The sequence below is a fragment of the Dysidea avara genome, chromosome 7 (genome assembly GCF_963678975.1).
Source record: "Dysidea avara chromosome 7, odDysAvar1.4, whole genome shotgun sequence".
Taxonomy (NCBI): domain Eukaryota; kingdom Metazoa; phylum Porifera; class Demospongiae; order Dictyoceratida; family Dysideidae; genus Dysidea; species Dysidea avara.
Window position 1 is genome coordinate 38,168,385 of NC_089278.1, and position 25,475 is coordinate 38,193,859.

The window sequence follows — 25,475 nt, forward strand, 5'->3', positions numbered from 1 at the left end:
TTTGTGAATTTTTTTGACATAATTATCTGAATGTAAATACATAAAATGCTGTCATTGTTTTACAAACGAAAAAGTGTTCATATTATACACAATATTTATTGCAGGTATTTATACAAGTATTTACAAATATCATTCAATAAAAATATAATACACAAATATAATAATACACATTTCAGGGTTCTCTCTCTTTGGACAAGTGGTATAATTCTTCATCATCAAGACGTTCTGCAGCCATAACATAGTGCATCAGCTGTTGTCATGGTAACGAGTAAACAACACATATTATATACACTACAGCACACCTTAAAATCTGGCTCAAACTCATATGGCTCTGACTGGAAACAGAGAAATGATCGGATGGCATTACACAACTAAGACAGTAAATTAGATGTCAACTGAGTTGTATACACAATTGAAGACAATCTGAGCACTAGTGTTATGTACACCCTCAAACAACACGATGTCTTGGCATATTGTTATAATTTATAAAACATTACTATTTGCAGTTTATTGGACAGTTGTAGTAACTTACAGCGGTCATCTTAGAGAAGTTCACTAGTCCCTCTGGAGTGTACGTCTTCTGTACATTTTCAATGGCCCAAATGTGCTCCAAGTAACCCCCAGTGTAAGGCACACCCGGTGCTTGTTGTCTAGGGAGATAACATAATAATCAACAGGTACACTGTGTTTACTACTATATGGCTGCACCAATTACAAGTACTCGTCTTGAGAAATATCTACTAGTAACATAACTAGCTACTTCACCACACATTAACCCTTCAAGTGTTGGACACCAACACATCAACTACCATATGATTTAATAGTACAAAGAATTCACTAGCACCACATTACCATCATAAATATCCTGATAAATGATAATTTGATAACTAGTACAGTAGACCCTTGGTTATCTGACCCTTTTATCCGAAATTGGAAATGACTGTTCTATTAGAGTATTTTGAGTACAAATGTACGTTCTATTAGAGTATTTCAACAGAACTCTGTATATAAATGAATGGGCTTCAGTTACCTGAACAATTCCCTTATCTGAACACTTTTATCATTGTCTGAGAACAAAAGAGTTCGGATAACTGAGGGTCCACTGTAAATATTCTAATAAAACAGTTACAATGATCCATTATACGATGAACCATTTGAGTTAATGCTTGACTGTGATGCTTCAGGCACCAATGTGCTAGTATACTAAGTGGGTGCAAATGGAGGCCTTCACATATGATGAGCTAATATCACTACCTGTTACCTGTAGCAATATAATAGCTAATTCCAATACTTCATCAAACAGTACTATACTGTCCCAATACTAACACTATATATAGAATTAGTGTAGCCCTAGTTGCTAAGGAGATGACTCACTTCTCAAGGTGTGACCTCATGGCTCGGCAGTGACGATCAGGATTAGAGAACTTGACCAGTTTATCATATTTCTGTCTGAACTGTATGAGGTGAACAAGAAAACACAAGACACTGAATACAAACAATGAACAATAGAATAGTCAATCACCTTGCTGGGGACCTGTTCCCATGACAACTTCAGACGATCATGCCGCACACAACATGAGTTCAGAGCACAAGTGATCAATACAGAGCTTTGAGCATCGTTGTGTTTGAGACAATCGGACGCCACCCTGATGAACAGTTCTATGGCTGCAGCTCTTCCATGTACTGTCTCCTGTTGTAGTATTGACGTCATCACCCAAGAGGTTAGCTGGGAATTAGTATTTCAATTAAATAAACAAAGAATTTCATGAAGAATTAGACAGAAATTTTGCCAAGGAAAATCATTGCTGATGTGCAACAGACCAGAAAAGTACTGAACATCACAAAACTGAATTGTACACATACAAAATGGATTGTTTTGTTGCAGAAGTTTATTGGGGGAGGACGTGGGACAATACCATTCAGTCTAATTCTCTAAAATATGTCACTACAAAGTTTCTTCTTATCATTGTTAACCTAGCCATTGTTAATGTTTTAACATTGTCCTACAGGTGTGTTGTTAATCTCTTAACAATATTTCAACATGAGCCTTCAAAGTTTCTTCTTATTACACCCACACCTTCTTACACCTATACCACTACTATAACATTAATATAATGATATTACTTGTGATATCATCTCCACCCATTAACCTCGTCACTAACCTTGTTACTGTGTTTGATCACTCTGCACACATTTGGAGCTTCCTTCTCCTTATTTTTGCGTTTCCAACAGCAACCAACAAGCTCCCTGTAATTGACCAATGATTGCAACACTAATTGGAGGTGTGGCTGAGACACACCTTCTCTCAATAGCAGTATACAGTGCATACTCTAACAACATCAGTTGCCGTGCTAATTGTTTGTGATGTAGGTTGATGATGGAAGAGTTACTCATCGGACGTTCTGTCATCTCAACCCAGCCCAGTGCCCCAAGGCCGAACTCTGGTTGTATCGTCCTTAGCAACATGTTAGTAATTGACTTGTCTATAACACCATCATCTGATGTCACTTCCTGTAGCTTCCTAATATAGAAATAACAATTTCACACCATAATTACATCAAAAAAGTGGACACCGATGTTTAAAACTTTCAATCCCAGATAATCACTTACTGTAAGGTCTCTTCAGCTAGTTCTAATTGTTGCCTATCACGTGTTGCCACCTTTTCCATGTGACTCTCCAGAAATGACAACAGTTTGTCCTTCAATGACTTATTGTATAGGAAGTCCTACAATATACACAAGTGTGTTATCATGTAGTGGCCACTGGAGGGTGTGGTCACATGTCATCAAAATCTCAAAGCAATGTTGAACTAATTCAACATCAATACCAGAAGAGGTTATGTTGGAAGTGGTTTAACTGTTAAATCCGTATAGTCCAGAAAACTGGATTGCAGATGGTTAAAGTTTATTTTGACAAGAACAATAATACCTAGTTTTGCTTATGGGGAGTATATTTATGTGTTTCTGTTTTTTTTCCATGGCTATAGCTTTTTTTCTATGTGAGTCCATTCCCAAGTGTATATAATGATTTGAATTTGGGGATATTATTTATTTTGTCAACCTCATCTATAGTGTATATTCAGTTATGGTTTCTGAGGTGGGTGAGTAATTCGAAGCATTAGAGAGGCGGCCCAAATGATTAGTTATGAAATAGTCATTGGATTAATTATTTTGTGTCTGTATCCCTTCAAACAGTTGAGTTATATAAATAATATGCAGTACACTTTGTGCTAATTATACACATGGTTTCAAACAGGCATATCTCATGAAGTGTTCATCCAGTCTCTTAAAAATACAGATTTTATTAAATAGCAAGGATTAGGATATCTAACTGTACATAAAACCAGCATTGGTACCTGCCCTACATGCAGGACCACATTATAATAACAACCAAGCATTAAACATCAGTACCATTTATGTCCACATCATGGGAAGCAAGCAGGTACTCCAGAACTCATATTGTGGGTACATAATGTAATGGAAACTTAATCATGTAACTATGTTGCATGTATAATGAATGTCCCTGATTTAAAAAACAACAACATGAGGTTATCCTGCAAGTATGTGTACTGGAATGATGTGAGCATTTTAAACAGCAGAGCTGTGTGTAGCTACATAAGCAAAGACAACTGTAATATTGTACTACTGTAGCTACATGCGATTTATAGAAAGGATTTCAAGTGATTCTTTTTGTCTACACCCTTGCACTAATTGCGATGTAAATGACAAACGACAGCAGTTAGAAGCTTCATTTAAAAATGAGGTAATTCTTAGATGATGAGTGCTTCGTTTGGCACAAAAAATGCTTTGATACGTGCATCAGCTGGTGAGAAAATCGTTGGACACTATCGTCGAATCATTTCGTTTCCTTTACAAAGTAGTCAAGTTATGGCCTTGTATCCATTGTTATATGAAGAGAGAAAACAAAGATACTTCTTTAGTACATTTGGACACAGCGTCAATTTCTAGGTTGGAAGGATTTGACAAAGGATGGAACCATTTAAGCAAAGTAAAAGCAAGAGTTCATAATATAAATTCTTAGTAAAAGGGTGCTTAGAGTTATAATACTATGGAAGTTTCCTTTAAAAGGCATGAATAAGCTATAGTTATATCCCGTTATGAGGGTGATATCATTGTTATTACATGAGTCCGAGGCAGAGCTGAGGACGAGTGTAATAACAGTGATATCATCTGAGTATACGGGATATAACTATTTTATACCCCAGTGCGCGGGAGTGCACAGAAGTTTACGGATAGTAAATTAAGTTCCGGTTTGAGTTCTTGTCACTGTGCTCAAGATTTTGTCCGAATTGTGTGGAGATTCTACTTCGTAGCCACAAGAGAGACCTTGCATACTGCCTACAAGCTGTAGCAAAGGGCGGTGTTACGAAGCAATGGTTCCAGGTATGATTTGCCTTCGTCAGAAGTTGGTATGGTGGTGTCACGTAGTGTGCAAGAGAAATAAAGACCAACAAGTGGCTACCGTAGTCCGAGATAGAACGATGAAGCTAGAGGAAGTTAGTTCTTCACCATAGTGACCGTTGGGAGTGATTACTGGAGCGAAAATCGTACGGACTATTCTTGACATCTGTTAAACTATTGTATTGGTAACTTGTAGTGTTACTGTGTAAAGGATTAACAGTTTTCTTGTAAGATTTAGCTGGTTTAAGTGCTGTATTGGTGTGTTTTGTATCGACATTTCCTTATTTGGCTCTTTGTTCCATTGGTAAACAATGCCATTCGCGGCTATTATGATGTCACAAAAGAGACAGAGTGACTCCACAACAGGGTGATAAGTTGTTATCACTGGGTGATAACTAATATATCGTACAGTAGCAGCGCCGCTCTGTCTAGCTGTATGGTAGTTATAACCCAGCACAGCACTTTGATACTCCCACACACTGGGATTTAAATCCAGTTTATTGGACAATGTGCTTTCAGTGCTTGTATACAATAAGATTCTTGTTTTTCCTACCACCAATTAATAATATAATAAATGGTACATTGACCAAAAAGTAAATTACACACAAACTTGTTAATTTCTGAGATGAAATAAAGCAACTGCGATATCATTGTTTTCTTGTAGAAAATACAAACCTGGTTACTGCTAGAAAGTTACACGCAAAAAGGGCTTCATAAATTTAGTCTAAAAATATATATTTCTAAAGTGATGTATATACATGTAGAACAACTTAAATATTTAACCATTCACTTAATTGAGGCTCATATAAAATTCCAGTTACAACAAATACAATGCTATTACTCCAATGTCAAGAAAACTGTTTATATCTCTCTCAAAGGTATTTCAGTATCAACACCACAAACCATATTTGGTTACACAAACAAACAAGCTCATACAAAAAGGTTCTTCAATGTACTAGCTTACCTCCTTATGTTGTGATAGCCAATAGTTGAGGTTAGCATATATACTTAACATGATGTTACGTTGTTGTAATAATTGACTGGAAGGATCACCATATCGTGCCCTGGGGCTGGGACTTAATCGTCCACCAGACAAACTAAAGTCTTTTGTAGGGGACAACATTAGCTCATTATTGTCCCTCCTCCTTCTCAACACAGAAAAACGACTCTTACTCTTAGGGGTGGATGACTTGATGTGAGCAGGCAGTGAAGTAGAGAGGACATTAATTGGTGACGTTGGACGATGTTGTAAAGACTGTGTTAGTGCATTCTGTATTGACAATGGAGTAACATCAGGGTCTGATTGACGCTTGTTTTTCCGTGATGGGAGAAGACGTGAAAATATGCTCCCACGACCTCCATTCTCCCCATACCACCTTAAGACGACTTAGATCTCGTGCTTGTTCCAGCTGTTGTGCGTTATTTACTTTGCGGTCAAAACTGTTTGATTTTTTGGCCCCTAATCTGGTAATGTTGAGCTTCCCTGCTTCTATGAAGGCATCACTTCGTGAATGAAGATCATTAAAAGGTGGCAGTGATGGCGATTGGGTTGAGGCTCTGCTCTCAGCTGAATCCTCATAAATTTCTGATAGAATACGACCCTCATCAGCAACTCTACGAACCAATGAATTACTAGCCTTCAAATCAGTTACACTAGCACCGCTCACAGTGTACAACCGCTCACTTCTCGGTGAGGGATACTCTTCACTCAATGACCTCTCTAGTCCAATCTTGTGCAGATTATTTGGTAAGGAGTGACACATGTCATTATTCTGAGCCAGGATACTCAATAATGGTGAAGTGCTGCTTCTCAGTAACGGGAACTGTTCTTGCATCTCTGACACAATACTGTCCTTCTGTGCCTTGTCATCATCAGATGTATTGTCATTATAAGTTGTGATTGTATCTTTGTCTATCGGGACTGCCATCTGTATGGATGCTCGAGGGGTGGGGCAAGATGGATCAGGTGACAATGGCTCACCCTCAGACTCCTGATCAGCAAAATGACTACTGCTTGTGGAGAAAGATCGCGATGACGATTCCGTTGTTTGCTGTCTGTTGATCTGTGTCGGACGACTTGAGACATCTTCTTCTGAAGGCGAGATCATGGCACGAGGTGGAGTCCCCCTTTCTACAGCTCCTATTTGTTGATATAGTCCTGAAGATGTACTACTGTCACTATGTGTGCTCAGTTTACGACTGCGTCTTGTTGGTGATGCAACGTCATCAATATTACTATCACTTTGTGCTCTAGTTAGTGACCTTCGTTGTTTAATAGCCTTCACAATTTGTTCAGCTGTACCAGAACCAGTCTCATCATGTGACAGTCGTCGCTTCACCTTGATCGTGCCTCTAGCTGTTGCAAACATGTCACTTGATTCAGATGGTTGTTTAGAGTCTTCACTGCTCTCTCCAGGACCTTCATCACTTTTCCTGCGACGACGTGGGCTGGCACTTGGGGAGAGAGTTTTGCGTGACATAACTGGACTATTGTAAACTGAGGAGAATCTGCAGGGGAAAATTATATGTTAGTTGACACAAATTAAAGACATGTACAATATGAATATTACTTTCAAGTTTGCAGCTACAGCAAATAAGGTGTTCTTATTAGTGAGGTGTCCTAGTCCATTTGAGGGGTATAAATGTGATACAAATGAGACCATGGACAAGTGTCCTGATTATCAAGATGTCTTCATTTCAGGGAGCATAAGCTAATACAAATAGGATCAGGTCCTTATAATTAAGGAGTCCACTGTGGCCCTACTATAGTACACATTACATGGTGCACTACAATTAGACTACTAGCTGGTAGTCATGACAACACACCCTGTTCACTAAGGAAGGTAGTCACTGATCCAGAGTTGAAGGACTCCAGTGTATCCATACTGGGACTGGCGTTGATGAGTTTGTCAGCATCTTCCTCATCTGTGAGCACAAGGGGATGGGGGTAAGTGGACACAGTTACACAAGGGGAGGGGGGGTCATGTGGACACAGTGTATAATTAAACTCACCTGACTCAGCAGCGGAACTATGGTAACTGAACACCTCCCAGTAATCTGAATACTACAGTGATATTATTACAAATATCAAGAGTATCTGATTGCATAAAATAACATGGATATTTCAGTAATTATTTGTTTATGTTGCCTTAATGGAACTGAATTTAGTCCAATTCGGCCGCTAAACCAAATCAAAACATGATAGTGTTAAAGCAAAAATGGTTAGAGTTCTGACACTGTCAATCAGATCTCTGAAGGTGTGGCAACACATTTGTGTCACTGATTTTAAGAGCAAGCTGGAGTTGTTGTGGTCTCTTGGTCCTTACTACACTTTCCTTGTATAACAACTGTTGAATATTTCATTAAACAACTGGTGAACAAAGATCTGTTGCCACGTGCACATTACTATAAACAAAAATTTTAAGCATTAAAATCTACCACGTTAAAAATTTGTGAGCAATTGCAGCAAATACATTAAAAATACTACTATCCATCGAGTTAATAAAAACCATACACTCAACATGATAGGTACTGTACAACTTGCATACCAAACCTATGCATGGACAAACACACACACAAACACTAGCACCAGGAGCTTATAAGTGGTACTTATGAGTGGTGCTTATGAGCTCCTGCTAGCATACACAAACACTAACCATATTCCGAGCTACATCACTCTTCTGTAGCAGACAGTTGATCAGAGCAGTCAGGACATCTTCAGAAGTTGTGAACAGGCAATAAGTCATGAAGAAAGTGTCAAGGAACTCTCGATTGTTGTTGAGAGGATTTGTCAGCTGCTGGAACAGCTTCTCAAGGGAAGCTGCTGCGATCTGATTGGACAAAAATGATAAATACAAGGACAGTATAAGTGGGAACATGGATACTCACTTTTGCTTGTGGTCCGAGGTTAATTCCAGTGTTAGTACTGCTATCAGCACGACTATTGGTACAAAACCACAATCAATTGTTTAATCACAACAGGATTGAATTTGGTGAGTTATAGGAAATTAGCCTCACTTATTCACCAATTAGTGGACATTGTTTTTGATAAATTATAATAGTCAATTATCCATGGCAAGGCATTTGTATAACTGAGAATTATGTAATATTAAACAGTCATTGATTTATACTTACACACAAAACGCACACACAACACACACTACACACTTACGTCTTGCAGGAGCAGTTCCTGTGGGCACTATTGATGGCAGTGTTAAAGTGGTGTAACCAGTCCTTTAGATGGTTGGGCTTGGCTCGCAGATAGATGCTGTGTTTGTTATGAAATATCACCTTGAAGCCTAACTGGTCCTGACGATCACCTACAATTGTGAGATGGTCAATATTGAAGGTGTTTACTAGATGTCATGACAACAACTCTACACACCCACAAACCAGGTAATTATTACAAAGGGTCAATTTCAAAGGAACTAACAGGTCAGTGTGTGTTCTATTAGAGTAGTATAATGAAGCTAACAAGAGAAGACTCTTGTACATAGTAAGATATACATGTATAGGACAAATTCACATTTAGTATAGCACATGTACTTCAAGTAAATACTGTATAGTCTTGAGTAGTCTTTTATTTTATTAGTAAGCAAGGAAAGAAATAGTCTAATGGATGTAACCAAGAGTTCATAATATATTATGAACTCTTGACGTAACACAGCACTGAGTCGATGAATTCTGTTGTGTACTTGTTGATAGGTTATAATAGGCTACAGTAGAGGGGCTGGTTGATCGACAAGCAATACCAACATGTGTGATGTTCTTACTAATCAACTAGCTTCACTGCTGCAACAAGAAAGTAAAGAAACCATACAACAGAGCTCCCACACTGCTACACCATGTTCACTAGATCCTTTCTTTCCCCAATCACACAAAATAAATGAAAGTGGTCACTCAAGTGTGCAATAGTGACCCTAACACCAACTACATGTACTAGTATTGTTGTTCAACAGTGTACACCCTGATGTGAGGTCTACTAAACTGCTGCTATTACAAATTCATGATGATGTTAACAAGTCGATGTTGTGCTACTTCAGGCACCCATGCAATTAATACTATCTAAATAGCAATTAATCAACCATGTATATAATTTAGTTGATATTCATGCAAGAGTTAATTATAGTGGAGTCCTCTCCACTATTATAGACTCTTGTTATTATTAATTCAGTTAGGTAATTAGATTTGTTAATACTACAATTTAGTGTATTTTGTAATTCATGAATTATTTTGTAATTCAGTAATTTACGTTGCTATGCACTGCTAAGGAAGCGTAACTATAACAAACTACTTTAAACCACAAGTTACACACAGAATCTTCTCAACTGTTTTATAGTGTGTCTATTGTGTTTTCTTGTGTGAATTGTATAGAGAAAGGTTTGAGGCTGCCCTTCATTTTCCTTTGTGTAAGTACGGGTAACGCCCCCCTTTCAACTTGAAGGATATGCTATTTCTGGTTGCCTAAGAAGCTGTCAACATTGTTTTAAAGTTGTCAAATGTCTACAAAATCGAAAGGGAAGACCGTTCAAGAAGTATATGAAGAGTCGCCGTACCCGTATTATCGACCACCGAGAAGAAACCACCTCAGAGAAGTTTAATACAGGCTTAATTTAGCATTCAATTCTTGCATTCTGACTGCTTTTACCATTTCAACTATTTTTCTCATGTGGGTGCGTACGGACAAACAAATATAGGCAAGTACACACACACACACACAACACACACAACACACAACACACACAACACACATACTATCAACACAACTCAGTCAAGCACTAATAGGTGTTCTACAGTCTAATCCACTTTACAATATTGTCACTGATAATCATAATCATAACATGTCTACATAAACACTAAAACACATCACCATGGTAACACAGCGGTCATCTTCCAAATAAGGCCCTATGCTACATTAATCCAGAACTACCTATCATTTCAAATCAAGTTGCAGCCACTTAAATGTTAATGCAATACAGAGAGTTCCATTTGAAGCCATACAAAATCAGGCTTCAGCACATAAAATGTTGGTACAAGTATAAGGAAAATCAGTTCAATTAGGGATCAGGCCTTCTCGTTCAAAAGCAGTTTTATACAGTACAGCTGGTTATTTTCAAACCAGAAATTTTTGTAGGAACAGTAAAATCTGAATTTCGAGGGTTGTCAAAGAATGCAAGTACAGGTAGTGGATTTCAAGCAAATAGAAATTTGTGTTACAAATTACAAACATACATAAAGTCTACATGTACTCGTTACAAGTTGCTAGTTCACCTTACTAATGGAATTGAGAATTAAGTAATCCCCACTTTTGCACACTGGAAATAAGACTGACTAAGTGGAGTAGTTAGCAGCCACTGGCTAGGCAATCAGCTCGATCAGGGTACAGCACAGAGTACAGCAGCAGACGGCATGGATTCCTAACAATGGCTATTCTCGATAGTTTACTGGCTATTGATGTAGTAATGATACTGTTCAACTATTATTAATAATACTGAGCTTAAACTTGTAAAGAATAAACGAGCGGATACACATCGTTCAATCACATGAAAGCACATTATTTTTACTTGTGGGAATTTATTTTTAAAGAGAAAGGCCTCTTTGAAACATCCAAAAATAAAACCCTTCGAAAATAACCAGCTACACGGTAGTTTGACTATCATATTTTTCCTACAAATTCTCTCGACAAAGCCTCAAAGCTGCTCTTCATTTTCATTCACGTATGTAAGGGATGCGTTCCTTTCAACTCAAATGGATAGACTATTCCTGGTAGTCTACAAAGCCTGCACCATTGTTTTTCAGTTGTTAAACACCTGTAAAACTGAAGGGAAGGTAATTTATAGAGTCGCAACATCCCCTGCCGAAATCCTCAGAGCAAAGTTTACCTGTGTGGAAGTTTAATACAGATTTCATTTTGCTTTTACTTTAATGTGCAAGCTGCTTTTACCATTTAACGATTTCGCTCAAGTGAGTGCATATGGACAAACGTAGGCAGATAGGTAGGTACACACACACTTTTCCAATAACAATTTCAGTAAACCAGGAGCGCACCCACAGCCAGCCTTGGCTGGCTGTGGGCAAGCACTTGGTTAAACAGTGTTACAAACAAAGAACAGTAGAAGAAAGGGCTTCTGCAATCAATCCAGTCACCACCGAAAATAAGGATGATTCTCGTTTACAAACGTATAGTAGGGAAGGGGTGTCATTATTCAGTGGACTGGACTACTGGACTGACATATTTTTGGTTTTTACACATTCTGAGGTTGGTTTTATTGAGTCTTGCTAGTAAGAACCCTTTGGGCACCTGCAGCCCACTTCTAAACACTGAAGACAAACAGTGGAATATGCGAAAACTGTCTCTTAATTTCGCTACTGTTCATTATGCCACTATACAACACTTATTCCTTACCCTGGTGTGTATAGTTATGTTGCAGGCAGTGCAGGGAATTCCAGCAGTGAATGTGACAGCAATAGTTAACCAGCAATCAACTAGCCAGTAGGCAATATCCTTCAAGATATATCCTTAGAGCAAGCTTGAGGAGCAAGCTAGTCTCATTAGTCTTGCTCTTACTAGTCTCGCTGTTTCATTGTAGGGGCTTATCAAATATAGATAAGCACCCATGCTGAAAAATCTCTAATTGGTAAGCCCCTGCACTGACTAGAGAGGTCTGGCCATGCTGGCGAGACTAGCTCAGGCCCGTAACCAGGGTTTTTGGTTGGGGGGTTCTTTTCAGGAAAATGTGGACCCTTTTAATATATACATTAGCTAACTTGTTAGGTTAGCTGCTTTGGCATGCGAAGCATGCCATTTCTAGGGGGGTCTGGGGGCATGCCCCCCCAGAAAATTTTTGAAAATTAGGTGTCAAAAGATTGAATCTGGTGACAATTTTATGCATAAAAAACTAAATGCAACAAAGTATCATTTAATAATTGTCTTCATTCACATTATGTACACACAATGAGTTGTATAATGTGCAGTAGGTTAGTTTACATGTAGTGTATATATCTACCAAATTGATTGTACAAAAATCATATGAGTCCTTATTTATGATAACATTTCTGTCCATTTAGCTATTATAGAATACACTCAAATTCAAGTCTACGTGGGTGAAGTTTGGCAAAGCTATCTACTACCTTATCAAGATCTATACAAAAGTCATAGTGAATATGAAGAAGAGCAAGACTTGAAAGGCGATCTTTCCCCATTGAGGCTCTCATAAAATTATTTAATCGTCTTAACCCACTGGCACTTCTTTCACACTCACAAGATGTGACCGGCACTGTGCAGGCAATCTGCAATAGAATGTAAATGTTTGGAAACATGTCTTTATCACATTCTTTAATTGCATCTGCAGCTGATGATGGCCTCTCCTTATATTGTTTCAGCATGTACCGGTTCTTCCATCGTTGGATCTCCATTTCAAACAATTCAGGAGATGGAAGATCTGAACTATATTGGTTTACACATACACCCAAATCTATAGGCTTTGAAGAGCATAAAATGGATGGAACAAGACCTAATAGTTTAACAGCAGTGATAGATGAACCAGAGAATTGTTGGTCTATAAACATGATGATGTGATCAAGAAGTGGGATCGCAACATTCCTCTGGAAATATTCACAGGGAGAAATGGCTGGAGCATTACTAGCAATTCGAGGCATTTCAACTGTGCTACCAACTTTATTTGTGATTCTACAAGCATGCTCAAAAATTTTTGCAAAGCCAGAGTCAACATTTTGTCGCTCAAGTTTGTAGACTCTTGAAATTTCAGCTATCTGCTGGTGTGCTTCTAGAATATCCAGTGCTTGTTTCTGCAATTTGACTGTAATGCCAGCCAAATGTGATAGGTACTGATAGACAGTAAGAAACACTATTATAAATTCAAAATTGGTAATGCTGGCTAATAATTGTTGAGCATCACTACGGGATGCAGTATCCCAATCTGCATAAGTGTTACCGTACTTCTCTAAATGTCGCTTAAACCCAATCATTTCCAGAGTCTCTGTAATGAATACAAAAGCTTGGTAAAAATGCTGATAGGCACTTTGCCTCTCAGCCCACCTAGTTTTACACAGATCTAACAAAGGCTTTCGACGTGTCTCATCGACTACATTATGTTTAACAATAACCTCAAGCAATCCAGATCGTTTAGGACTATTCAAGAAAAAACGACAGCAACTTTGCATTCGATCCAAAACATTCCGTACTTGAGGCAAGCTACAGCTTTTACTGATGACTAGGTTAAGGCAGTGACCATTGCAGTGGACATATGTGGCTAAAGGTGCTTCCCTTTTAATCCATCCCTGGACACCCACTGCATCTGAAGACATGTTACTAGCACCATCATACCCTTGGCCTCTCATATTTGATGCTGGGATGTCATTATCTTGCAAAAATTTCAATATAGCTTGCGAAATAGCTTCACCTGTGATTCTCTCCAAAGGCAAAAAGGCTAAAAATTCTTCTCTGATGTTATTTTGCTGATCTAAAAACCTAACACAAACAGACAGGTGCTCTATATTGTGAGAAGTAACCTCATCAGCCAGGATGGAATAATATGGTGAAGCATTTACTTCATCTATTATACTACCTAAAATTTGCTTTGCCATTACATCAATTAAATCATTTTGAATTTTTGGTGAAGTATAAGTGGCATTCCGCATTGCAGGTGCCAGCAAGTGATCCCTCAACACAGCATCTTGAATGGCCAAAAGCTTTAACAACGCTAAAAAATTTCCAGGGTTCCCAGATGCATCAATTTTCTCATTATCGCCTCGTAAAGCTATGCACTGCCTACCACAAAACAATACTGCACTAGCCAAGGATTTTAGTAATAATTGGTTTCGCTTAATGTTGGCAACTACACGTGCATCTTGGCATGCTGTTATGGTTGTATCTGGATGCTCAACCGTGTGCCTAAAATTGTTAGCTAATTCCATACAATTATGGTGATACGCTGAACCAACATGTTCCTTGGTTTTCTCACTCTTTTTATTCCATATTCGAAAGGGCCTACTTACAAGGTAGCCTTTTGAAGAATCCTTGCAGAAAATAGCACAGAAAATACAAAACATGCCATCAACATGCTCACTATACACCAACCAAGGATTTTCCTCCAGCCATGCATACCTAAAACTACGATTACATCCACCCAGATGCTGGGAAGGAAACACATGATATTTTGATGGCACTCTGTGCTTTGTTAACAATGCATATTTCTGAGCAGCAGTAAGAGATTGCATAGCTCTGGTGAACTCAGTAGGTGATGCAGAACCTGCATAAATCTCACCAATATCCAATATTTGTTCAGTAGACATTGCTGATTCTTGCAAAGTAGTTGAGTGTGTAGCCTCAGTATCAGGGATCTCAGTGGTTGAAATTTGATCCGACTCACTGGCAATCACAGTTTCAGTCAACACATCATCTACATTTACAAGCATAATAATAGCTACAGATTGAAATACGCATTAATTTATGAGTGGACAGTCAGATCCACACTTTTTGCTTATAAGCTATAGCAAGAGCTACAGGGTATATTCCAAAACTTAAACTTGCAGGGAATAGCTAGTTAGCTACATTAACTACATGAGGTGGCCACTTAGTATAATAGTGGTAAGCTGGTACAACTAAGCATGCAATTACGTATGTTCTACGTAAAGGATCCCCTACTAGCTTTAACTAGCATTACCTGAAGTTTCATTTGCCTGATTGGGTGATATTAGGACGCGTTCAGCACTTTCATGTGAGCTTCCAGGCTGTCCACTATCGACGACCACAGCTACTGTGTGACTATCCAACGCTCTACCTACGCTCTCAGACTCCTTCTGCTTTTTGAAAAAGCTATCCAATCGCTGGCATGATGCAGCTGAGCGTTTCCTTTCCCGAGCTAACTGCTTTTCCCTTCCCATTACCAGATTTATCTCGAGATTTACACGAAAGACCACAATCAATTCCTCAAAACCACACAAGAAATGAAACCCACAATCAATTGCAATCTTGCAGGATCTTTCGTAATTGTGGGATTTACCCCATGTACTCATATGGAGTAACTATCGATCACTGTGGCACAACTAAACTAAGGTGAGTAGTATTTAAAAGTGGACCTCTCTGTAAAGAGGGCGGTTCGTCCGAACCTACCGAACCCCCCCCTGGGTACAGGCCTGTAGCTTGCTCCTCAAGGATATCTCGAAAGATTGTCTACTGGCTAGTTGGTCGCTGGTTAACTATTGCTGTCATATTCAGTTCCCTGCACTGCCTGCAGCATTACTACACACCAGGTAAGGAATAAGTGTTGTATAGTGGCATAATGAACAACTGTAGCGAAATTATTAAGAGACAGTTTTTGCATATTCCACTGTTTGTCTTCAGTGTTTAGAAGTGGGCTGCAGGTACCCAAAGGGTTCTTACTAGGAAGACTCAATAAAACCAACCTCAGAATGTGTAAAAACCAAAAATATGTCAGTCCAGTAGTCCAGTAGTCCAGTCCAGTGTTCCAGTCCAGTAGTCCAGTCCACTGAATAGTAACCCCCGTCGGGAAGCCATCACGTGCAGCTACCGTGCATTGACACCTTAGGCTGTCAGCAGTAAGATATGGGACACAAAGAAGGACAAAGCAAGTCCATGATGAGTGCATTGTACTATGCCAAAAGCCACCTCAGGCTGAAGCAACATCAAACAATGAAAAATAAAGGCCATAACTGTTATTTGAGTTATGCTTTTCTACAGGCATTAGTAAGTAAGCCAGTCAGAAAATTTCATTGAATGGACTAACACTATACATGCGTAGTTTTTTTGGTCAGTACAGTTGCTGTACAAATTGATTATCTTGCCCTAGCTTCCCTCTGTGTAGCACTATAATTCCAAAACTACTCACCACAAAAGGCTGAAACTTTGGTGATCCATTCTTTGGACATGGTATATAAATAATGCTGAGACGGTCACATGTGAATATGTTTATGATTTATATTTCAAAGTGTTAATAAGGTGTTCTGGATATGTTTTCCTTAATTAGATAGGATACATATGATACTATTACTGGGGTTACATTGGTGACCTTTAGTATACCTTAGGACACGATTGGTCTCAAGGTATCTATGTTACACAAGATGTGTAATGTGTATATTGTTAAAGCCACACCCCTTATACCGATCACACCCCCTTTGCACAATCCCTTTCCTTACTAGTAATGAAATCCTCTTGTATGGGTTGTCCATTAATGTCAACTCTCTCATGTAAGGTAGCTCCACACAGGGCCATCATACCGGGCTACAATCATGGAGAAAATAGTAACACATTATAAGACTATGTACTTTATATTCCAACAAAATATCTTGCAAGATTCTTACACACTTCAAGCAATATCTACAACATCTCAATTTTGTACACAAGTCTAGCAAGACATTTTCAGTTTAAATAACACTCACATTAACAATTTCAATTCTGTAGTCAGTGGTCTGGTGAGCTAGTGCAACATGTGTAGTGAACAGTAGACACACACAAGATATCTCGTTGGTTCCAACAACGTGCAACAACTTTCCCTTCTTGGTGTAGTGTACTTCAGACTTGAATATCTCTACTGGCAACATGGAGCTGTCTGTAATTGACTGTAACACCTTCATCTTAGCAGTCATGACATTCCAGTCACACACAGACCCAGCTAACTCCTACACATGGAGGAGTGGATCCTTAAAGTACTGTATGAAACTTATATACATTGAAACACTCTGAATAAGTGGTAAAGTGTAAAATTGTAGTTTACACATGTTGTATGTATCCTTGCCATGCCTACGCGGATCTTATCTTTGTAGTCGCATGTGTCCGAGGCTCTGTATGTAATTTTGTCATTTCATCATTATTCTGATGGTTAAAAAAAAAAAAAAAAAAAAAAAAAATCAGTAGTACTACAGCATACCTATTAACCCTTAAACCCACATAATCCAGAAAACTGTATCTAATAGATGGCAAAGTGCTGTAACCTTTGAAGCATAGTTCCTATCACTACGCAATTTACCCTAATCTACTCGTGATGTAATAAGGATTAAAATGGTACCTAGGGTTTTACCCTAATGTTAAACTCTCAGACGAAAACTTGCCGTGTAAGCAGCCTTCCAGCAAAGAAACACGCAAACCCTTTACATACCTTCATAAAATGATCCATGATGGTGGTTGCTCCTATCAACTTGAAACAAATGTCACTTGCTTCTCCATCGGGCCATATATGACTCACGTGATTAAACCCACAATTGAAAATAAAAGTGTGGCAAGAAGATCAATTCGCGGAATCGTGCATTGCCATCTTTCAATGCTTCATAACAAGTAAGTCTTTGTAGTTGCAGTGTCATTTAAACTTCTCCAAGTAACAGAATTTTATTTAATGCTTAGTTGTAGGCTGTAGGAGTCAAGTTGCCCCGTTTAAAGCTGTTACATATGCTTGTAATGTGTAAATACGCATTCCCCAAAAGTTCTATGTGGGTTTAAGGGTCAAGATTCTATTTCATGTTACTACTAGGAGACCACACATAAGTGACACTGGCAAGGGATGAAAATAAGTTGGAATGGATTTCCAAATTGGGAAAGTTAGGTACGTATATTTCAAATATACGTACCTAACTTTCCCAAAACAAATCAATTCAATTATTCAAGCAGTTTCTTACTAAAGTCTCCGACCCATATTTTCTGGTTTTTCTAAAGCTATGCAATATTCTTGAACTAAATAGCACAAAATATGCTACTGTAGACATAGTCATGTTTAATATAAATAGCTTGCATTTCTGTGCAAGTGTATTCTGTAGTAGTAATATTGCTTGCAAATGGCATATGGCAGGTACAGTATGTTAAATTAATAGTCTATAGTTGATGTAAGCAATAGTGAAACAGCACCTGTCTACTCAACAGGTGCTGTTTCACTATACCTTGCTATCTATAATCGTTTTCATCTACTGGGGTGTAGAATATAACAGTTATAACACGATTACTCAAGATATGACTAAAATATACGCACTAGCACCCGCAGCACTCGTGCGTTTTTTTTTGTTTTTTTTGGTAGTGAACTTGTGAGTAACGACCAGAGTACCAGAGTAGTGAACTTGTGAGTAACGACCAGAGTACCAGGGTAGTGAACTTGTGAGTAACGACCAGAGTACCAGAGTAGTGAACTTGTGAGTATCTGGCCACTAAACTACTATATTTTTACAAATATAGAATAATGGTAGAGGCTGTTTAAAGAAGCGACGAAGGATTGTTGCACTAGTGGTAGTATTCCGGTAGTTTATGAGATGCCAATAAAATGTCCCATGGTTTATGTGTCCTGCATTTCCCAGTGTTCTGTTAAACATTGTAGCTATTATCATGAGTAATGGTGTCCTATAAATATCATATACCTCTATATAGGCTATAGCCTTCTTGCCGATCTGTTTAGTGAGATAGTAAATAAAACACATTTTGGGTTTCATAATGTAACAAAGAAGGGAGTTTTCCTTGTAGTCCCTTATTGATAACATTACTGTTGCTACAGCGATCACCTCTACACCAATGTCTCCTTTACATACTGGGTGCTGTGGAGTGTTTTGAGGTTTCCATGGAGATGATGGCACAGCAGAACTTCTCTGAGGTGTTCAAGTGGGCCACTGTCATCGTAGTATCTCTGTTGAAGTGAGTCACTATATTACATGTGTGTGTGTGTGTGAATTTCCAGGTTTACTGTAGACAGTCATTACTATTTTCACATATTCCACAAGGTATAAGACCTCGCAAAAATATTTAATACTGTGAGCTAGCTAGGTATAGTAGTGGTATAGCTTGTACATTCAAACTGTTCCCAGGCTCCTGTAGATAGTTGCACATACATTTTTAAACTAAATACTAGAGGTATATTTAAGCTAGACCTCCACCATCTGTAGGTTAAGTAAACTTTGAAATATAAAACCACCCTTTGAAGCTTTGTAATGTACTCATAGCCTACAAAGAATGACAAATAAACATTGTTTTGTTTTCATCTCACACGATTGATGTTCATTTCTTCATGATCGATCTTTGTGTGGATGACCCGACTTGGTTTTAATGCTGTTACTAAACTGTATTAATTGACTTGTATGTGGCTAGTTTGCTGCAAGTTGCTCTCACTGATCGATATCAACTACCAACTTTGAAAACCACCGAGCCAAGTGTGTTCAAATAGTGTGGTGCAATGCCAAACTAAACACATCTATTGGAATAGTTTGATGCAATATAAACCCGTAGGTGGAAGCCCTACTGTAGTCTATTAACACTATCAGTGGTAGAACCTTGATTGATGGCCATGGTAAAGAAGGATAAAAGGTAAAACAATAGTGCAAGCATTGTATGTTTATCAATATACCAAAGGTTTTTTCTTCATTGAATTAGAAACATTTCTATGAAAGAATTAGGGCTGTAGCTGTAGTCAGTTTTCTGCTATGCTTGACTGAAGGCGTCAGGCAGGCAGGTAGGCAGGCACTAGAAAACTCCATTGAATATAAATTCTGTACCAACTTGACAGAAACGTTTCAAGTTGATCTGAAGACACTTTTGGGCTTGTGTAACGTTGTGAAGAAAAATCGAGGCAGGTTTTTAGGTTATATAATATCATGGGCCACGCCCACACCTTCACTGTCCTTACTATACAGTACGGTATGATGTAGTTGTAGGCTATAGAAATAAGTATTCCCTCCTAGTGTCACCATGTGTGCCCATATCGTGTCAAAATCAGCCACTACTCGATGCTCATAAATGATATTTAAGCCTGAGGGCATGTTATTGAAAGTGCAAGGAAATACAGTACCTGCCTAAATTATAATCTGGGTAGCAGGAAGTGTGCTCCTGTGTGTTAAGCTACTTTACTCAAACCTTTGCTTGCAGCATCGGTGCTACGACTAGTACAGCTTTTAACACTTTTGTACACTTCATATATCATTCGACTAGTGTGGTAATCGTCGTATGAATAGCAGAAACTCAAAATTTGTCAAATCAAGTTGGATGCACTCTAAATAAATATATTATCCTTAATTACATTGCTTTATTTGGTATTTCATGTGATCCTCCATAGTCAAAAAGAAAACTGAAAAACGATGGGGGTTTCCTTATCCAATGAGACTAGTTTCTATTGAAAGTACATAATGTATGTAACAGGCTTGTTGTAATCGTACTGGTAATTACTAAGTGTTGTTTTGGGGGTATAATTATAACAGTTTGGTAGTAATGATGACATCATTATACCTCACATGATCTCCCCTACAGAAGCACCATGAGGTGTTACATGCTGCTTGCCCTCAGAGCTGGAATGAGTGTTAGTCCTCCGGTACCTTTTCTAAATAGAGCACAGCTATATGGAAACCATGGTAATGGTCAACAGCAGTCAGCACAGGCATGGCAAGGACCACGTAGTGGACGTGTGGTTAGGTCGATCAATTCTGGTACGTCTTGAGAATTATGTGGCTTCATTGTTAATCTGGTGTGTAGACATGTCTGTACCATATAACCAGTTGTTGCTAAGTGATGGAGATGCAGCGAGTGGAGTTGCCAAGCCAACCAAACTGTCTACTCAGCAAATAATATCTGAGTGTCTACACTGTTGTAGACCACTGATACACTGTGAGTTGTAAGTGTGCATATTGGTGCATGGGGATGGGCTGATTGTGGTCTCTGGAACCTGTCAATGTGGACACTTGAGGACACTTACATAATCCAGACACTTGGAGTCCCAAAGTATCCCTTAGTGAGTAAACTGACCTGGAAAATCTGGACAACGTATTGATCACTATTGGTTAGTCCCAAGGTGTTCATATGTGACCCAGTCTGGGAAAACCGGGCTTATTGCCTATTTTAAAGTATCAAGAAATGCCAGTTTTAAGTATTTAGTGTGTTGTAGCTCGCCAATGTTTGAAACTATGTGTATCAAATTTTCACACATTTACACCAATTCCTTACCTTCCAGAGCATCCACTGTACAAGTAGCCAACAGCTAAGTTTCCTGCCATTTTAGATAATTTTTGAACTGAGGTTGGCTATATCAGGCGAGCTCCTAATGGGGTGGGAGGCGGGGGCCCGGAAGGAGGGCGAGAGGCTATTCAAGAAATTGAAGAGGAATGCATAGGGATGAATTAGGCTGTCAACCTAAGATACATCACAAATTGATGTCCCTAAGGACAAAAGCTGTTCCAATTATGGCTTCCTTCTGTAAATTAACGAACAAGCTGTCAGAGTATGCTGGTATCTTCTTCAGATATTCTTTCTGTCACTTTGAGACCAATCCAGTGACCCCAAACACTACAGGCACAACTTCTACTAAGTTATGGGCCATTCAGGTGTCAAAACTGGCTTAAATGAAAGGAAATTCACAGCACATGTCTTTAGTCAACACCACAGAGCTGTACAGCCACATACAGTCATCCCCAGGCTGACCACAGCTCCATTAAGGCCCCACACGGATCGCCACTTTGGGAAAGCAGCCAGCAAAAGCAGAGCACTCAAGTCTAACCGAGAATTTTTTAAGAGGCAAAACTGGTGTACTATATAATAGTTAGACTTCAGACCACAGGGGTCTATGTTATTTAGTAACCCGATGGCCCTGTGTTGTGGTACCTGAGCGAAGCAAAAGTACTACTACAGGGCCTGAGGATTACTTGAATTACATAAACCCCAGTGTCGTGCATGTAATAAGCATGAGAAGGGTCTGACATCACTAACACCAGCAGAAGTTTTGTGTTTAATGCTCCATGTTCTGTTCACTGTAAAATCCTCAGTCAATTCATCTTTGTTACATTTATCCAATCTTCAGCTGTTTTGTTTTGTTTCTCAGATTTCATAATGTAGCTTCAACATCTTGCTGTAGGCTAATGGTGTATATGAAAGTTTTTTTTTTTTTTTTAGTGTTTTCCATGTTTGTGTTTGGTCAGAAGTCATGGAAACCATGGCTCATCTCCATGGTGATTGACATCATCAAGTAAGCTGGTCACTAGCAGATTTTAGTTACCATTATATTCGCATTACAGCTTACAGTCATTCCGACGAGTCACAAAGCTCACATCATCAGAAAAGTCCGAGGTGTTGAGACGTCGCCTGTTACTGCTGCTGTATCTATTGAGGTCTCCATTCTATGATAATGTCACCAAGTAAGTAGCCTCATCTTGACCTACCCATCATATAAAAGTTGTTCAGTTTTACATGTACAGTAGACCCTCAATTATCTGTACCCTTGTTATCTGTATTCTCGTTTATCCGAAATTGGAAATGACAGTTGTAGTAGAGTATTTTGAGTGCAAGTGTATATTCTGTTACGGTATTTCAACAGAGATATGTGTATGAATGTACGGGCTTCAGTTATCCGAACAATTCACTTATCTGAACACTTTTACCATTGCCTGAGGCACATTGGAATTCGGATAACTGAGGATCTACTGTAATTACTACTTGTTGACCCTCAGAGGGATACAGTAGTACACTGTTGAGTAGTGCTGTGAACCTGCGGGGTTTACTAAAACCGGGTATTGGAATGTGAGTAATTGATATTGACCAGTTATTGTCTGATTGTAGATTAGTAGACATAATGGTGCTCAACATGCCTGTTGGAAGCCTTAGGGTGGTACCAAAGTGACCTTCAACATCATAACAATTACTATAATCACATATTTACACATGCATTGTTATGATGTTAACACTTATCAGCAGGGGTAATTTATGGTTTACCAAGTGGGTGGCTTATCCACACTGTATGGTTGGTAGGGTGCAGGGTTACTGGCTGGTACCAAAGGCAGCATAGTCTATAGTATGTTCACGTTGAGCTGAATCCTGAAAAACAGCTAAAAATTAAAAGTGGATTTTTTCTCAACAGAGTTAACATTTCAGCCAACCAGATGATTATTGGTAACAGTAAAGGTGTCAACAACAGACATGTACAGTTTGGCTCCATTACAAGTTCGGGAAAGGGCTGTAATGGACACTGTGCTTACATGGCTTCCCCATAGGAAATGTATTGTGAAAATTTTGATTGGCCGTAAATATTATGTCAAACATTTGAACAAAAAGATTTCAAAATATTTTTAGCGGATCAAGCAGTACTACAAATGAGCCAAATTTCAAGATCATGTGTAATTGCATCCATGAGTTATTAAATGTTTTTGAGGATTCAGCTCAACGTGAACGTACTATAGTAAGGTCTGGAACAACACCTCATAGGAAGTAAAGCCTATTCGAGTTTGTAAGATGTGTCCCTTTCTATTAGCTACATCTTTGATCCAGGACCTGACAAGGAGAAGGACACCAGATACAACAAACAGGAGTCATAACTAAAACTCTTATCACTTGCAAAACAATGTTTACGTACTAGTCCCAAATGTTCTGTTATAGTGATTGACTGTTCTATTAGAGTATCTAGCGTAAGTCGCCAATTATTGGCACCATTTCATCACGCAATTATAATTCCTTAATTCAGTGGTGTCTGAACTTTCGGTTTGAACCATTTAACAAAGTAGTCCTTCGTCTCTTAGCATACATAATTTTAATTATCTCACATGAGTGAACGTCTTGTTATGTGGAAAATGCAATGCCTATCGTGTACCAATTATCGGCATGGGGTACCTATTATCGGCAACTGTACTTCCCTGATTGACCAATTATTGGCACAATGTGCGATTTTGTGTGTAACTCCATGATGCCTCGTTGGTTCTTTGTGAAATTTTTATGGGAGATGCAGTCTGTGGATATCTCCGTTTCACAGAAGTTTTACCAAGATGAGGCCAGTCGTTCGAGGGATATTCAGGTTAGATGTAAAAGCATACTTGTTTCCAATACAAAATTATTTTTACGCAATTCTATGCTTAACCAGAATGGCTTGTATAACACTTTAACAACAATAATCACCAATGAAAAATGAAAACAATTCTTAGAAATGTGTTAGAGGATATAACAGCTCATTGTGTAACTTGGTAGCCTCCATATACCCTGTAGCCTCTATAGTTTACAAGTGCCAATAATTGGTACCTGCTGATAATTGGCGACTTACGTTTAAACACCTCTCTGGTAGGATACCAGAATTCTTTGGTGGGGCTCCTAATGCACCTGTGACATCAAGGTTGCTGTGTTATTCAAGTATTCAACAGTTATTGTACATATAAGGATGTAACCAAACTCCGGTACACTCAAGAAAATGGTGTCACAAACGAGTGTATGGCTCACACCTTCAGAGATCCACTTGCCAGTGCCACACTCTAACATTAGAGACTTTCCTTTAATGCTGTCACATTTTCAGTTGGTTTAGTGGTCAAATTAAGCTAAATACAGTGACCATCATGTACAAATAATAATTACCATGTTGCTTCACACAATTCTTTCTCATGTGTTAAACACTGTTCAATACTCTTGGCTACTATTATTTACAAGTTAGCTCCTTTATTGTAGGTTGAGATTTTACGCATTTCAAATTATTACTCTGTGTAAATGAAAATACTTTTACTGATATTGTGTTATTTCATGCAATCATTTATCATGGGCTAACACTGTTCAACACTCTTAGTTACAGTTACTATGTATGTGCCTCCCAGTCCTACCACCATACAGCTGTATGCCTTTAGGTTGCTAATTTTTTAAACAAAATGTCATGTTTGTTTGTCAAACATTTGTTCAACACCAAATGTTATTGTGAGTTTTGTATGCTATGCACATATAACTAATTTGTACTACCATATCAAAGTTTCAACCTAAGTGTTGGCCTTACATATGGAAACTGACACTGGAACGAACTGACAACAGTGCCCAACAATAGGCGTAGCAAAATATTTTTCGAGGGGGTGGGGGCTCTGTTCCAGGAGGTTGTAAAGGACAGTATAAACATGTGAACACAACCCATCTAGGGGGATCTGGGGGCATGCCCCCACATGGAAATTTAAATATTTAGCCTTCTGAGGACAATTTTTTATACAATGACTGCTCTACAACAATTGACTGTTCTATTAGAGTACTTTGATCTTTTTGCACACTAAACGTAGAAAATCATTATGGGGGCTCCAGCCCCCTTGTCCCCCAGGTTGCTTGCTACCTGATACCT

At 38.6% G+C, this 25,475-nt stretch overlaps 5 protein-coding genes across 8 annotated transcripts in view; 1 reads left to right on the forward strand and 4 right to left on the reverse strand.

The window, feature by feature from the left end:
* Positions 1 to 5,714, reverse strand: LOC136262268 (ras-specific guanine nucleotide-releasing factor 1-like). Its single transcript, XM_066056486.1, has 9 exons — positions 5,387 to 5,714; positions 2,611 to 2,726; positions 2,300 to 2,521; positions 2,163 to 2,247; positions 1,523 to 1,726; positions 1,375 to 1,454; positions 533 to 650; positions 303 to 371; positions 1 to 250 (listed from the first exon to the last, which is right to left on the reverse strand). The coding sequence occupies exons 1-9, from the start codon at positions 5,543 to 5,545 to the stop codon at positions 173 to 175; spliced, it is 1,131 nt and encodes a 376-aa protein (XP_065912558.1). The 5' UTR covers positions 5,546 to 5,714; the 3' UTR covers positions 1 to 172.
* LOC136262262 (uncharacterized) overlaps positions 1 to 25,475 on the reverse strand; it is a 55,696-nt gene that overhangs the window by 11,028 nt on the left and 19,193 nt on the right. The window lies entirely within an intron of this gene.
* On the reverse strand, positions 5,689 to 17,658 carry LOC136262265 (uncharacterized). Of its 3 annotated transcripts, XM_066056484.1 has the most exons (9): positions 17,559 to 17,658; positions 16,843 to 17,082; positions 16,600 to 16,684; positions 8,594 to 8,741; positions 8,311 to 8,362; positions 8,079 to 8,252; positions 7,435 to 7,486; positions 7,249 to 7,347; positions 6,628 to 6,930 (listed from the first exon to the last, which is right to left on the reverse strand). In XM_066056484.1, the coding sequence occupies exons 1-9, from the start codon at positions 17,574 to 17,576 to the stop codon at positions 6,758 to 6,760; spliced, it is 1,041 nt and encodes a 346-aa protein (XP_065912556.1). In that variant the 5' UTR covers positions 17,577 to 17,658; the 3' UTR covers positions 6,628 to 6,757. The 3 variants fall into 3 exon arrangements, with proteins under 3 accessions (XP_065912554.1, XP_065912555.1, XP_065912556.1); XM_066056482.1 differs by lacking the exons at positions 8,079 to 8,252; positions 8,311 to 8,362; positions 8,594 to 8,741; ... (1 more) ...; positions 16,843 to 17,082; positions 17,559 to 17,658 and having other exon boundaries at positions 5,689 to 6,930; positions 7,435 to 7,473; XM_066056483.1 differs by lacking the exons at positions 7,249 to 7,347; positions 7,435 to 7,486; positions 8,079 to 8,252; ... (3 more) ...; positions 16,843 to 17,082; positions 17,559 to 17,658 and adding an exon at positions 6,993 to 7,097 and having other exon boundaries at positions 5,689 to 6,930.
* LOC136259746 (52 kDa repressor of the inhibitor of the protein kinase-like) lies at positions 12,493 to 15,509 on the reverse strand. The gene is made up of 2 exons (XM_066053267.1): positions 15,108 to 15,509; positions 12,493 to 14,843 (listed from the first exon to the last, which is right to left on the reverse strand). Exons 1-2 carry the CDS (start codon positions 15,457 to 15,459, stop codon positions 12,493 to 12,495), a joined length of 2,703 nt encoding a protein of 900 aa, XP_065909339.1. The 5' UTR covers positions 15,460 to 15,509.
* The window catches only part of LOC136262274 (peroxisomal membrane protein PEX16-like), a 13,052-nt gene continuing 5,232 nt past the window's right edge, over positions 17,656 to 25,475 (forward strand). The window contains exons 1-7 of one of the 2 annotated variants that reach the window (XM_066056495.1): positions 17,670 to 17,734; positions 18,465 to 18,576; positions 18,933 to 19,069; positions 20,672 to 20,847; positions 20,894 to 21,025; positions 22,304 to 22,376; positions 22,426 to 22,545. In XM_066056495.1, coding sequence (XP_065912567.1) covers positions 18,996 to 19,069; positions 20,672 to 20,847; positions 20,894 to 21,025; positions 22,304 to 22,376; positions 22,426 to 22,545 — 575 coding nt within the window. In that variant the 5' untranslated portion in view covers positions 17,670 to 17,734; positions 18,465 to 18,576; positions 18,933 to 18,995. Of the gene's footprint in view, positions 17,735 to 18,464; positions 18,577 to 18,932; positions 19,070 to 20,671; positions 20,848 to 20,893; positions 21,026 to 22,303; positions 22,377 to 22,425; positions 22,546 to 25,475 lie in introns of both variants that reach the window. The other variant, XM_066056493.1, reaches the window with a different exon arrangement.